The sequence below is a fragment of the Mytilus galloprovincialis genome, chromosome 4, assembly GCF_965363235.1.
Source record: "Mytilus galloprovincialis chromosome 4, xbMytGall1.hap1.1, whole genome shotgun sequence".
Taxonomy (NCBI): Eukaryota; Metazoa; Mollusca; class Bivalvia; order Mytilida; family Mytilidae; genus Mytilus; species Mytilus galloprovincialis.
The window spans coordinates 80218884-80233894 of record NC_134841.1 but is presented as its reverse complement, the minus strand read 5'-3'; the positions used below and the strand labels follow the sequence as shown (position 1 = coordinate 80233894).

General features: G+C 31.6%; 1 protein-coding gene and 1 long non-coding RNA gene across 14 annotated transcripts in view; one reads left to right on the top strand and one right to left on the bottom strand.

Annotated features, from left to right (window-relative positions):
- Positions 1-15011, top strand: part of LOC143073081 (uncharacterized) — a 250732-nt gene that overhangs the window by 183086 nt on the left and 52635 nt on the right. The gene's annotated exons all lie outside the window — the stretch shown is intronic.
- Positions 4694-15011, bottom strand: part of LOC143073079 (casein kinase I-like) — a 37511-nt gene continuing 27193 nt past the window's right edge. For 8 of the 13 annotated variants that reach the window (XM_076248335.1, XM_076248333.1, XM_076248338.1 and 5 more), the window contains 2 exons: positions 13964-14073; positions 4694-8811 (listed from right to left, as the gene is read on the bottom strand). In XM_076248335.1, the coding sequence (XP_076104450.1) occupies positions 8751-8811; positions 13964-14073 (171 nt within the window). In that variant the 3' untranslated portion in view covers positions 4694-8750. Of the gene's footprint in view, positions 10440-13963; positions 14074-15011 lie in introns of all 13 variants that reach the window. The other 5 variants (XM_076248334.1, XM_076248339.1, XM_076248345.1 and 2 more) reach the window with 1 other exon arrangement.

Below are 15011 nucleotides of genomic sequence, written 5' to 3'. Positions count from 1 at the left end.
CTTTATATTGAATAGTTATGGTGTTAATGATACACATTATAATTTAGATAAATACCGAAGTGTCATGCACTTATAGTCTACCCGCTAATAAAATTGACTGAATGGAAACGGGAATGTGTAAAAGAGACAACCAACCCGACCAAAAACCAGAAAACAGCCCAAGACCACCAATGGGTCTTCAACACACGAGAAAATCTGGTACCTAATGGAGGCTGGCCCCGAAACAAACAAAAAATGTGTGCTCTGAGGTGTACTATATAGTTCCGCGAAAATGGACACCATATCGGCTAAATTCAGAAACATAAATATGAATTGAAATAAAATAAAAAAGGCAAAATACAAGACTTACAAAAGCTAGAGGCTCCCGACTTAGAATAGGCGTACACATGTTTTATGAGATCTTAACCCTCCCCCTAAACTTCTAGCAAATGTAGAATAACTTGACAAAAACACAGCAATATGCACAGTAAAACCTGAGACTAACAGTTAGTATAATAGTCTCAGGTAAAACTCAGCTAGTAAAAAGAAGTCCGAGTCCGATGTTAGAATAGGTAACAGAAGAAACTTAACAAAATCATTTTATGACAATGATGAATAAATTAACAAAGAATTAGTACAAGCTTCTATAGCAGTTACTGAAATGCCAGCTCCAGACCTCAATTAAACTGATTATAGGGATATTATGTCTGCATCATATGAAAATCAAGCACAATCCCTCCTGTTAGGGATTTAGTATCAAACCATTTAAAAAATACAGGAGAACATAACCTGTATCATGCCAACAACTGGTTTTAGAATAAATGTGTTTATTTCCGATGTTCCAACGCATGTTTGGACCAAAAGCTTTAGGTTTAGAACCCCATAAAACTAAATATTACATAGACACGTATCTAAAAACAATTCAACAGGTTATGTAATGTAGGTAAACATTTCCGTCGAGGTAAACACTATAGAAGCCGCAGATGTGACCAATTTCGCTTTTCACGGTTGTCGCCTTTACATCTTCAATGGCGAAAGCGCGAACGCGAAATCAAACACCAAATTGCTAAAGTAAAAAACGTGAAAACGCATAAGATTTTCAATATAACGCTCTTACTGGAAAAATGAAATCGGCGGATTCATTTTGAATAGTACATTGGCAACCAAACCACTTCTTATTAATATATACTATAGGTAATTGCTATTCTTACTATTATTAAGTACTTTAAACAGTTACAGTTAGTTAAAGTAATTGCACACGTTTGAAAACGTGATTACTTTGTATATTGTTTAGAAATTACGTTGTTTATGCCTTTGTTTCTTTGCTTGACTTTACAAGATCGTGGTTTGGAAATAAGAAAGGATGTCCGTTGCAGAAATAAAAAAAATCCTGACATAGATGATTAATAATACGAACTAAAGGAAGTTCATCTATATTACTTGCAGTAATTGAAAATCTGATCTAATCACAAACATTTAATGTAGACAATATGAGTCACACAAATGAGATTAAGAACATATAGTTCAACATTTACGCAATGGAACAATTTCATAAACTAAAGAAAATGGTTTCTATTACAGCCGATTGCATTGAGTGTGTAGCTAAAGGTAATATCTTTGGTTAGGTTGCTTGCTCGCTGAGGTCATGGTCAAATGAACCCTTACAGATCATAGATATGTACACCTTACAATCATTCCATTCAAGTTGTCCTTTTGCTTATGGTCAACGAAAGACTGACAAAAACACAAAAACTTAACGTCGACCACTGAACCATGAAAAATAAGGTCAATGTCAGATGAAACCCGCCAGACTGACATGTACCCTTACAAACTTTCCCCCAAAAAAAAAAAAAAAATTGCCCTCATGCTTATAGAATTTGAGAAACGGACTCCTCACGTAACTCTACCTTTATCACTGATCCACGAAATGAGATCGAGGTCAGGTGAGCTTTGTCTGACGTACATGCACAAGCTGCAAGGAACTCATACACATAGTATTGAATTTGTTATCATTTTACACTCACTTAGTAAGTAAGAAATTAACATAATAAAAAAAAACTTTTATTGGTTCAAGCAGTCGCTGAACTATGAAAATGAGGACAAGGACAATGATGGACATATGATAAACAGAATATTAAAGCTTTATACAAATGGATTGCGTCGTCATAGCCGATGGATAGTAATCACTGTATCTCGCATACTGCGACAAAATACAAAGGCGAGACAAATATTTGATATTTTTGGAAACATATTGAACCAGTTAAATGAGGACAATGATAACAAACACAAGTGAGAAGTATCGCCTGTTTTGTTTTTCATGGAATTCAATTTGAAAGTCTATAATATGAAGGTTCTACTTCAAGTATTCCATAAACCCAACATTATCAATGTTCTTAGTATCTATGTCAATGAGATCAGAGTCATATGGATCATGCAAGACAGATATGTATACCTTACAATCATTCCATTTACTATGAATAATAGTTGATCTATTGCTTATAGTATTTGAAAAACGGACTCGACCATGTAACTTTTACCTAAACCAATGATCCCTGGGATAAAGTAGAGGTCAAATGAACCCTACCTGAAGGACATGTAGACGTTGCAAGGCACCCATACACCGAATAGCTTTCCAATTACTAGTACTCATAATAAATGAATATAACACTTTTGAAACAAAACAACTGTATTTTTTTTTCAGGCAGTCACTGAACCATGAAAATGATGTCAAGGACAATGGACATATGACAGACAGAAACTTCGTAACATACTTTTTGTGCACACAATGTATGACACATCAAAGTCTTCTTCCTTCTGGTTTTTAAAGCTTAAAACAAAATAGATTACGCCGTCGCCATCCCTGCCGGATAGTAGTACTTGACTAAAAAGGCAGAAAAAACTCATGTGTTCAAGATTAGCTTATAATAAAAGAGGAATGACCAGATTTAAATGAAATGCGATGAGTTAAATCACAGGTTTTAAACTGTCCTGTAAGCTATTTTCGTTGGTTTAGTTGGTAATGGAAAATACTTTCGACTGGTATTTTTTTTATTTTGTTTTGCATTGACAATAGATATAGGAAGATGTGGTGTGACTGCCAATGAGACAACTCTCCATCCAAATAACAATTTATAAAAGTAAACCATTATAGGTCAATGCTCCTTTTCTGAGCCAATGATCTCTTTATAAGAACCAAATTTTCCTGTGTTATGTGGTGCCAATCTTCTATTCATCTGGGATTGTGTTCGAAAAACGAGTTATATGACAATCTCTGAATTATTTTGTTCATGAGCGATTCGGATAGAACATTGACAATTGTAAAGCCATATAATCTTAAGCCATTACTTCTTTAGACATCTTAAACATGGCGACAAATCAATTTTTCCTTGTAGGATTTGGAGGCTCTTTCTATCTTGAAATGTTTTATCTTTGAACTCTAAGGGTTATGTAAAGGTCTATTCTTTAAATGACACACCAATGGACATGTCCATCTTCTCAAATCAAGATATACACATTTAATTTAGAACTAGACAACTTAGGTCTTTAATTCTGTAATATCCATTCGATGTCTTTCCCAGTTTTATGTTTCATTAGTTTTCAGATTGCTGTGTCACTGATGTATACTCCTCTCCATAGATTTAAATGTGCCCCTACATTTGACAAACAACCATCTTAATAAGTTGTCAATGTAAATGTTTATTTATGGGACTGTCATATAAATAAGAGGTTAATCAATCAAGTCAGGAATATGTCAGTCGATTTCCATTTGTTTTATGTATTTGTGCTTTTGACTTTGCCATTTGTTGAGGGATTTTCCATTTTAAATTTCCTTGGAGTTCAGTATTTTTGTAATTTTACTCTTTCCACTATATGAACTACATAACTTTTAAACTAAATTAACTGCTATGCATAGATTTCACAAGCTAAAACAACAAACATCTAACTAGAGATAAACAATCTACTTGTAGAAATTATCTGAAAGATCCTGCCAACTACAGACGACTAGTTACCTAAAGAACTCTGGTCACCTAGAAGATTATATACCCAACAATAACCAGGGAAAACTTTGTTACCCTGAGATAGAAAGAGATGTCTGACAAATACAGATTACCATAGATAAACATAGTATCTACCGCAACACAAATAATTGTTGATGATGCCAACACAGAAAACAGCACCCTTCAGGCTCACTCTCACAAATTTTGTTGAAGGTAACACAAACACTGTCACTTTGGTATCTGGACAATCCTAACATTTAAGAGAGACAGGTATCTGAAATACTAATTCGCATACATTTGACCATCTATAAAGATATTGCAAATACATATATGACCAATACTGTTTGTAGTACATTGTTTTGTACATGTAACAGAAAACTTTTCACAAGGTAATACAGCCGATTGCATTGAGTGTGTAGGTAAAGGTAAAATCTTTAGTTAGCTTGCTTGCTAGCTGAACCATGAAGGCATTATAAGGTAAGGTAAACTACCCTCCTTTCAGAGTAGACTAGTCAGTCAGATAACCAATTAATCTGTATGTAGGATTAGGCTACTTCAAAAGGAGGGTAGTATACCTTTACCTCATAATGACTTCACGGTTCAGCTAGCAAGCAAACTAACCAAAATCATTACCTTTACCTACACACTCAATGCAATCGCCTGTAAGAAAACTATCACTAAGGCTTTATATCAAATCATAGATATTAACACAGACATTTTTATAAGAAATATGATTTTATTTTCATGAAGAGCACAGCATCTCTAAGAATTATCCTAAAATGTAATGTTTTTTTTAAATTGTTGTATGCACAAATCATCAACTGTACATATATGAAATAAACATAATACTTAAATCACTTGATAAACATTTCACCAAATGTATAACAATATTATATGAATGTCAACCATTCGATGAACAATTAAATGGAAAGCTATATGATCTTAATGCATCTATACAGACAATAGTTTAACACTGATCAATCAGTGTTTAAATTATAAAACATCTCTTTCATACATTTATATATGAAGAAAACACAATCATTGTGTAACTATTTGCAGCTTTTAAAGGATGGCTTTCAATAAAATGTAAAACCTATAAGAAAATTGACAGATGACTGGTGTCTTTATATCACTGATTTTATCCATAATTATGTTAGCTTTTAAGGTGAGATATCTCAACATATTATCATGTTCACAGTTAATCAAGCGGAGGATATACTGGGCGCATAAATCTTGATCTTCATAGTCTGATTACTAAAATGTTCAATTCTTAAATAGTCTGCTTAGTATTGACAATCAAACTATAAATTCACCATTTACCGACCTAAATTTCAAACATCTGAAGATAAGACAACTTTTATGAAAACATTATATACTGTATTATGCTGTAAAACTGCTTTCTTTGTGGCGTAGTTCAAATGCTCATAAAATTATGCAGCCAGGAGAAAGTTTATAAAAACTTGGTCGTTTAATTTCTGGTTAATTTTTTATTATTTGTATCAATTTTACAGACCCAGAGTAACATTGTCATAAAAAAAATTCTATATTTGTTAAAATGGTCCGAGACATTTTACTGATAATCTAAATATAAATGCATTATGAAGTAAACAGTGTTAATAAATACAAACATTTTAGACACTACAAAATGTATTTTTAGAAACCACAAAACAGAATATAATGATATTAAAATAGCAATGTTGTAGCATTTCACATTTAAAATGGCCAAGATAAAAAAAGTAAAGATAAATTAAAACTTTTATCCAAGGAATGTCAAAAATGTCAGTTTCCTTCAGCAAATGAAAGTTAAGCAAAAAATGTGTAATCAAAATTAAAAGAAAACAGATTTCACTGAAACAATTTGCTTAAAAAATGAAATTGATGTATATCACCCATCTACATTATAGATTTAATTAATTTATAACAAACAGAATTATGATATTCATTGACTGTCCCGATTCCAATATTTGGTCACAGTACACACCTTCATTACACGTGTGTGTCCAACAAAAACACTATTATGTATTGCACCAAAGTTAATCTGTGTCAGGCTTGACTGAAACAGAGATTCTACGGCATCAACAAACAATATAAATTACAATGTCAGTTGTACGTCCACCATTCATCATCCAAACTACATCAACACAATCATACTTTTACATATCTTACTATGGCAAAGAACATCCCTTAACTTTCCCATAGTGATTAAGTATTTTTAGAATAATTTTTCAAATGATGAGAGAGTTGAACTATATTTCCAGTGCATGCATTATTCAATTAATAATGAAGGAAATATAAAATGGGGTACAGTTCACTTCAGTTTTCTTTGATTGTCATCTTATTGAAGAGGTCATAAAATAACTTTGATGAAACAGAAATCTGTTAAAATGGTTGAAATCTGGGTTAACTGGGCCAACAGAATGACAGGACCAGAAAATCACAAAAGCAAAACATTGCACAAAATAAGTGCAAAACAATTTCTCCTATTACCACCTTTCATCTGTTAAATATATATACTACATTACACCCGATAGAAATCTGACATTTAGTAGTTCAATTGCTTTACGGTAAAAATAGTATAACGTAAAAAACCTTTGCAATACATTATTAATGGTGCTTTCAATCAACATGTTATAACATCACATATATAGACAAGTAGCGTAATTAATGGAATAATATGAGATCCATAAATAGCTGCTAATAAGACATAAAATTTAACAATCATATCAACTTCCATAACAAATATTCAATAGATTGCAGTATGTTAAAATTTCTTTCTTCAGAATATTTATACATTAATGACACGTAGGCCAGCTTCAACACCAAATAGTCCAATCATTGCTCAAGTCTCGTAAATTCTATAGTACACATTTTCATTTCGAAAAAAAAAAAATTATGAAAATATCTAAAACAATGAAAAAGGTACAGGCTAAAGTTACAGCTCAATAAAAATGCTATTTTTTTATTTATGTAAAACTTCACACATACATCTCACTGAGAGTTGCTATTTTCATGCATTCACCAAAAAATATATATGTCATATTTTCCACTCATGCATACTGAAGATGCTATGCTTGATACTTGCATTCTTTGTTCACAAAACATCTACTTTCTTTGTGTTTTTGGAACTTTACTTTCACTTCACAGAAGTAAACACATGGCTTATATCAGGAAAGATAAAATCACAAGTTTATCTTTTCTATTTTCAATCAAGATACAGTAGTCAAAATTATTTATTAGGGTTCCAAATTTTTCTTTAAACAAAATATGATCTAAATTCAACTCTTATAGTTAGGATATCTATCATGCAGGACTAATTTTTAAGTATGACAAGAAAATACATTTCCCTAACCCTAAAATTAAAAAAAAAAAAAGAGATAAAAATTTCATTGCAAAAGTTTTTATCTTTTCTATTTTCAATCAAGATACAGTAGTCAAAATTATTTATTAGGGTTCCAAATTTTTCTTTAAACAAAATATGATCTAAATTCAACTCTTATAGTTAGGATATCTATCGTGAAGGACTAGTTTTTAAGTATGACAAGAAAATACATTTCCCTAACCCTAAAATCAAAAAAAAAAAAAGATAAAAATTTCATTGCAAAAGTTTGTATAACTATTTCTAAGCTTTCACTTGGGTAAAAGTACTCAATAAACAAAAACACTTCAACAATCTAAAAGAAAATAAATGTCCTATTATGTTACTGACAAATGGCTGGTCTTCTGATATCACCTTGCTCAAAATGAGATGTATAACTTGATAGATTATAATGCCTTATAATAGTATCTAACCCAGATGTGTGCAGATGACCACCTCCTACCATGTGTCTACTCCTGTAAATGCTTTTAACATTGTTCGTACAAAATCTTGATGAAAATACATTCATTACAAACTTTCAAAATAGTAAAAATATGTAAGTACAACACGGATCATTTAATACGGAATGACTATAAATGTCCAATTGTATGGCCATGGATCAAGAAATACTACAGTTCTATAATGGATGTACACACATTCTTTCAATTAAAGAAGAAAGATATTTGAAATGATATTGGCCCAAAAGTTTTTTGTTTTTATTTGATTTTTGAAATTTTGAAACACTCTAGATCAAAACATCATGGCCCCTTTTATATCAATATGGCTTACCTTCAGTTTAGTTCTAATTGTTTAATATCTATTCACCAATCATTGCAACAGTATGGTTCTAGTTCAGTTTTTAGTGGTAAGTAGAACAAGTCCCTTTAACATGCAGTTCTTGAATTGGAAAAAAATTGTGAAAATAAACTTCCTTACCATTCACCCAATCATTTTTAAAAAGCTTTCAACTAATTGAAAAATTGTACAAAATCTTCAAAATTTTTAAAATAACAAACAACTTTAGCAATTTTTTTTCTGAAATCTATTCATTAAATATTTCATTTCAAATAGGACTTAAAGCACTGAATATTTAAAGTCATAATGACTTAATGTTAAATTAGCACTTAATTCTGTGAAAAACATCAATCACGCTTGGAAACAATTTGATCTGATGTGAGCTTACTAGGTCACATATTAAAAAATCACACCCCATTAACAGAAGATAAGCTGATAAATGCTTTAATGAAAAAGAGTTCAGTGAGGTAGCAAAACTGCAACCACAAAGTTGAGCATTACAAGTAAGAATGATTAGCTATTCCCTGGAGTGTAATGATAGTTGGATGTCCAGTGTCAAATGTTAGTACATCCTCTTCACAATACAATGGAACTGTATCTATTTCTTGGTCCAGGCCCATGTGTCATTTGCGACTTTTCACTCCTCTCTTTTTTACTTTTTTCTTGTTTGTGAAACAACAGCATCTGTATCAAAGAGATACAATAATAACAAGCAGTCTTTTTTTTATTTCTGACATTTTATAGTATTTTGGGGGAATTTCTTCACTCTAATAACAAAAAAGATTACTCACATATATGCTTATAATATATCAATAGTAAAAATATCGGCATATTTGATTCATAGCCCATTAAGAAATTCTATAATGAGCAATGAAGTTTTATAATGTTCCCAAGCTTTACTTCACTTTTAACTCCCTTTTTTCTCAGAACATGCAAATAACAGTTATTTCCCTTTAGGATAATTTGGGTTCTATCTATAATACTAAAATTACGAGGTCCAATTTGTCAGCCGTCATCACGTAAAAACGACGAATCAAAGAATTCAACTTTATATATAACTAATATAGTACTAAGGTGTAGATTAAAAATTACACCACTCCAGGCCCTTATGTTTTCCACGTAATTAATATTGCCAATAATTAAGAAGTTCCGGGTCGAGTCCTATACCGATACCAATAGTATAGTCACCTGTTACCTTTTACCTTATCTGTACGTTCCGCATCTGACAGGCGCACCAACAAACGGTGTATTCAGGATTAATATGCTATATACACGGGTCATAATCACAGGGTTGACACTACTAAATTGTCGAATTGTTACCTATTGTAGTATTTTAATCAGTAAGACTTTCTAAGATAACAATACAAATACTAAAAATCTGGACTAAAAATAAGGCGTATAGGTACAGTTTTCAATTTGTTAGCGGGCATGACGTAAAACAGCGAATCAAAGAATTCAACTTTATTTATAACTAATATAGGACAATGCTGTTGATTAAAAAATACTCCATGCCAGGACCTTTTGTTTTCCAAATAATTAATATTACCAATAATTGATAAGTTCCAGTTCGACGGGTTCAAACAGAAAGATTTGAAAGCAGAGAAAACTGTGTATCTTATAATCGGCATGACTTTATCAGATGACAATACTAATACTAAAATAATGCTTGCGCATAGTTATATACTTTAATTCAGTCACGGACCCGCGATATCACGGGTGTGTTCTAGTATTTTATAAAATTTAGTACCTTCACAGAAAATAAACATTGTTTTACATGCTATCTACCCTAAGAAAAAGGAAACAATTTCGTAATGAAAGGGAGTAACTGCATCCTGAGAAAAGAGGAAATTCAAAGATTGAACTTCAATTTTTTTTTAGGCTTTCATGTAATAATCTTTATGATAATTAATAAATTCTGGAAAGGACAGCTTGTAATTTTTTAGCCATCTTGATAAAAACATTTATAACTTAACTTTCTTCTATGTAATTTCAATAAATTCTTAAAATCCATATAACACATCAAATATATAAAAAGAGCTTGTAACATTTTGATATAATGTTTAAGTGTGACAAAAAACATCATTATTACCCAAAACCTCTTAAGTGTTGTCTTATATTTTTAAAAATAAGAGGAAATAAATGGTAAGCACTTTAAAATGCTGAACAATAATATGACAGTAAAGCTTGAGTTTATCACAATGATACAGATCTCTGTCAGCATTTATATAAGTCATGGACAGCCATGTTTGTTTGTTTATGTATGTCTTTATCGTCGACTCTTCTTTTTCTTTCTCCGTCTGAAGAAGCAGCACCTGAAAGCAATAATAGTTGAAGCTATGCCATGTATGCGAGACCTTAACCAGTATGACAAATAATATGATCAATTTAGATTTAGAAATTAAGGAGCTTCATTTGGTGTCATTTATAAATTTTAACATAACCAAATTAACCAAATTATTGATGGTGTAAAGTTTATACTATCTGTGATGATAAATTTTCATGAAAATTACTTGATTTCAAAATCTCAACCTGATAAAAAGTGAAAAAGATGTATTTACAATTTTTTGTTTGAAGTTTGTGAAACATGTTATATCATTATTTCCTTTATTCTAAGTCATTGTGTTCACTTGTATTTGTAATTTGTAATTAATATTTTTAATTTGTAAACATTTCCCAGAGTACGAAATAACAATTTTCTAATTTGTCTTTTTCTCCAGGTACTAGAACTGTTACATCATTTGAAGTTATTTGTATTAGTTACAGGCTGTTTGTTATAATGATCGTGCTATACAATTTGAAATTTCCAAGTCTTTGAGTTATTTTAACTGTTTTAGTGCTAGTTAATTTGTTGTTATATCCAAGTTTTTTTAGGTATCTTTGATGCGATAGTACTATTTATTTGGTTATTTCCAAACCTTTAGTGGCATTGTAATGGTCATAATGTTATTCAATTTGTTGTCATTTCCTAGCATTTTGTGATATTGCAACCGTTATAGTTCATTTCATTTGTTGTAATTTCCCTCCATTATTGGTACTGCGATGATGGTATTATTCAAAGTATGTTAAAAAATATTGTGTATGTATAAGCTCTGTCTTCATTTCTGTTTATCCTATTTCTGACCATGACTCTTCATCGTTGTATTTAGGTACTACTTACTTTGTTTATCCTATTTCTGACCATGACTCTTCATCGTTGTGTTTAGGTACTACTTACTTTGTTTATCCTATTTCTGACCATGACTCTTCCTCTTTGTGTTTAGGTACTACTTACTTTGTTTATCCTATTTCTGACCATGACTCTTCATCGTTGTATTTAGGTACTACTTACTTTGTTTATCCTATTTCTGACCATGACTCTTCCTCTTTGTGTTTAGGTACTACTTACTTTGTTTATCCTATTTCTGACCATGACTCTTCATCGTTGTATTTAGGTACTACTTACTTTGTTTATCCTATTTCTGACCATGACTCTTCCTCTTTGTGTTTAGGTACTACTTACTTTGTTTATCCTATTTCTGACCATGACTCTTCATCGTTGTATTTAGGTACTACTTACTTTGTTTATCCTATTTCTGACCATGACTCTTCATCGTTGTATTTAGGTACTACTTACTTTGTTTATCCTATTTCTGACCATGACTCTTCATCGTTGTGTTTAGGTACTACTTACTTTGTTTATCCTATTTCTGACCATGACTCTTCATCGTTGTGTTTAGGTACTACTTACTTTGTTTATCCTATTTCTGACCATGACTCTTCCTCTTTGTGTTTAGGTACTACTTACTTTGTTTATCCTATTTCTGACCATGACTCTTCATCGTTGTATTTAGGTACTACTTACTTTGTTTATCCTATTTCTGACCATGACTCTTCCTCTTTGTGTTTAGGTACTACTTACTTTGTTTATCCTATTTCTGACCATGACTCTTCATCGTTGTATTTAGGTACTACTTACTTTGTTTATCCTATTTCTGACCATGACTCTTCCTCTTTGTGTTTAGGTACTACTTACTTTGTTTATCCTATTTCTGACCATGACTCTTCATCGTTGTATTTAGGTACTACTTACTTTGTTTATCCTATTTCTGACCATGACTCTTCATCGTTGTATTTAGGTACTACTTACTTTGTTTATCCTATTTCTGACCATGACTCTTCATCGTTGTGTTTAGGTACTACTTACTTTGTTTATCCTATTTCTGACCATGACTCTTCATCGTTGTATTTAGGTACTACTTACTTTGTTTATCCTATTTCTGACCATGACTCTTCCTCTTTGTATTTAGGTACTACTTACTTTGTTTATCCTATATCTGACCATGACTCTTCATCGTTGTATTTAGGTACTACTTACTTTGTTTATCCTATTTCTGACCATGACTCTTCATCTTTGTATTTAGGTACTACTTACTTTGTTTATCCTATATCTGACCATGACCCTTCAGTGTTGTGTTTAGGTACTACTTACTTTGTTTATCCTATTTCTGACCATGACTCTTCATCGTTGTGTTTAGGTACTACTTACTTTGTTTATCCTATTTCTGACCATGACTCTTCCTCTTTGTGTTTAGGTACTACTTACTTTGTTTATCCTATTTCTGACCATGACTCTTCATCGTTGTATTTAGGTACTACTTACTTTGTTTATCCTATTTCTGACCATGACTCTTCCTCTTTGTGTTTAGGTACTACTTACTTTGTTTATCCTATTTCTGACCATGACTCTTCATCGTTGTATTTAGGTACTACTTACTTTGTTTATCCTATTTCTGACCATGACTCTTCCTCTTTGTGTTTAGGTACTACTTACTTTGTTTATCCTATTTCTGACCATGACTCTTCATCGTTGTATTTAGGTACTACTTACTTTGTTTATCCTATTTCTGACCATGACTCTTCATCGTTGTATTTAGGTACTACTTACTTTGTTTATCCTATTTCTGACCATGACTCTTCATCGTTGTGTTTAGGTACTACTTACTTTGTTTATCCTATTTCTGACCATGACTCTTCCTCTTTGTGTTTAGGTACTACTTACTTTGTTTATCCTATTTCTGACCATGACTCTTCATCGTTGTATTTAGGTACTACTTACTTTGTTTATCCTATTTCTGACCATGACTCTTCCTCTTTGTGTTTAGGTACTACTTACTTTGTTTATCCTATTTCTGACCATGACTCTTCATCGTTGTATTTAGGTACTACTTACTTTGTTTATCCTATTTCTGACCATGACTCTTCCTCTTTGTGTTTAGGTACTACTTACTTTGTTTATCCTATTTCTGACCATGACTCTTCATCGTTGTATTTAGGTACTACTTACTTTGTTTATCCTATTTCTGACCATGACTCTTCATCGTTGTATTTAGGTACTACTTACTTTGTTTATCCTATTTCTGACCATGACTCTTCATCGTTGTGTTTAGGTACTACTTACTTTGTTTATCCTATTTCTGACCATGACTCTTCATCGTTGTGTTTAGGTACTACTTACTTTGTTTATCCTATTTCTGACCATGACTCTTCATCGTTGTATTTAGGTACTACTTACTTTGTTTATCCTATTTCTGACCATGACTCTTCCTCTTTGTATTTAGGTACTACTTACTTTGTTTATCCTATATCTGACCATGACTCTTCATCGTTGTATTTAGGTACTACTTACTTTGTTTATCCTATTTCTGACCATGACTCTTCATCTTTGTATTTAGGTACTACTTACTTTGTTTATCCTATATCTGACCATGACCCTTCAGTGTTGTGTTTAGGTACTACTTACTTTGTTTATCCTATTTCTGACCATGACCCTTCATCTTTGTATTTAGGTACTACTTACTTTGTTTCACTTTGATCTTCCTCTCTCTGTCCCTGGTTGTTGAAAGGTGTGTTAGATTGAGCACCTGTTGGGTCATCAGGGGCAAGGTCTCCATTTGTTGAGTTCACCACCTGGAAGAAGAAAAAAAAAACATGAAATTGAACCTTAACGAAAACTTGAAATAAATAACAGTTTCATCTACAAGTTATATACAAAATGAATATGCCATATACCATATACCATATAGCGGGTAATTTTTGTGGGTGTAAATTTTTGCTTATTTTTGCAGATAGAACAAAATCACTAAAATAAATTCCGCCAATTTAACAGTGTACATACAAGTATTGAGAAAATATTAAATTCGCCAAAATTATTTCTTAAACTTTATTTAATGAGAATCGCAAAATTTTACACCTGCGAAAAATAACCCACTATACGGTATGAGGTGACGGGGGATAATATACATGGCAATTTTTAAATGCTATATAACTGTATATCAAATATTACTGATTTACAATTAGTAGTTCCTCTTAAACTGACCTTATCACAACCTACCCCCACAGGAAACTTTATGTAAGCTTTGATATGCACACTTGTTGCTTATTTCAAATCAGGTTTCAATAAAATGTACTTATCACTTGCTACACATCCAATGAAGAATCTAATGCATGTCATATATTTGTTCTTTTAAGAAATGACATTTTTAAATTATTTGCTTTGAAATGTCAAAAAACATAATTTGAATGCAATTATAAATAAACTCAAGCAATCACTTACAGCAAGTTAGCAACACAATTCTAACAAATACAATTTTTTTCTGTGGTTGACGTACATGTGGTATTTATTCATAAATCTTAGTTAATTCTACTTTCAAAATGATTAAATTAACAGCAGCTAAATTCAGAATTGGTAAAATTAAAAGTATTGTCTGAGATTGTCTTACAGAAACTATCAATACGATGTAAGGGGAAAATGTTTTGATAACTATTACATGTATCAGAAATGAACAGGTGAAAATAAATTATCTGCAGTCTGAAAAGAAATATGCTACCATATGTTGTGAATTGTT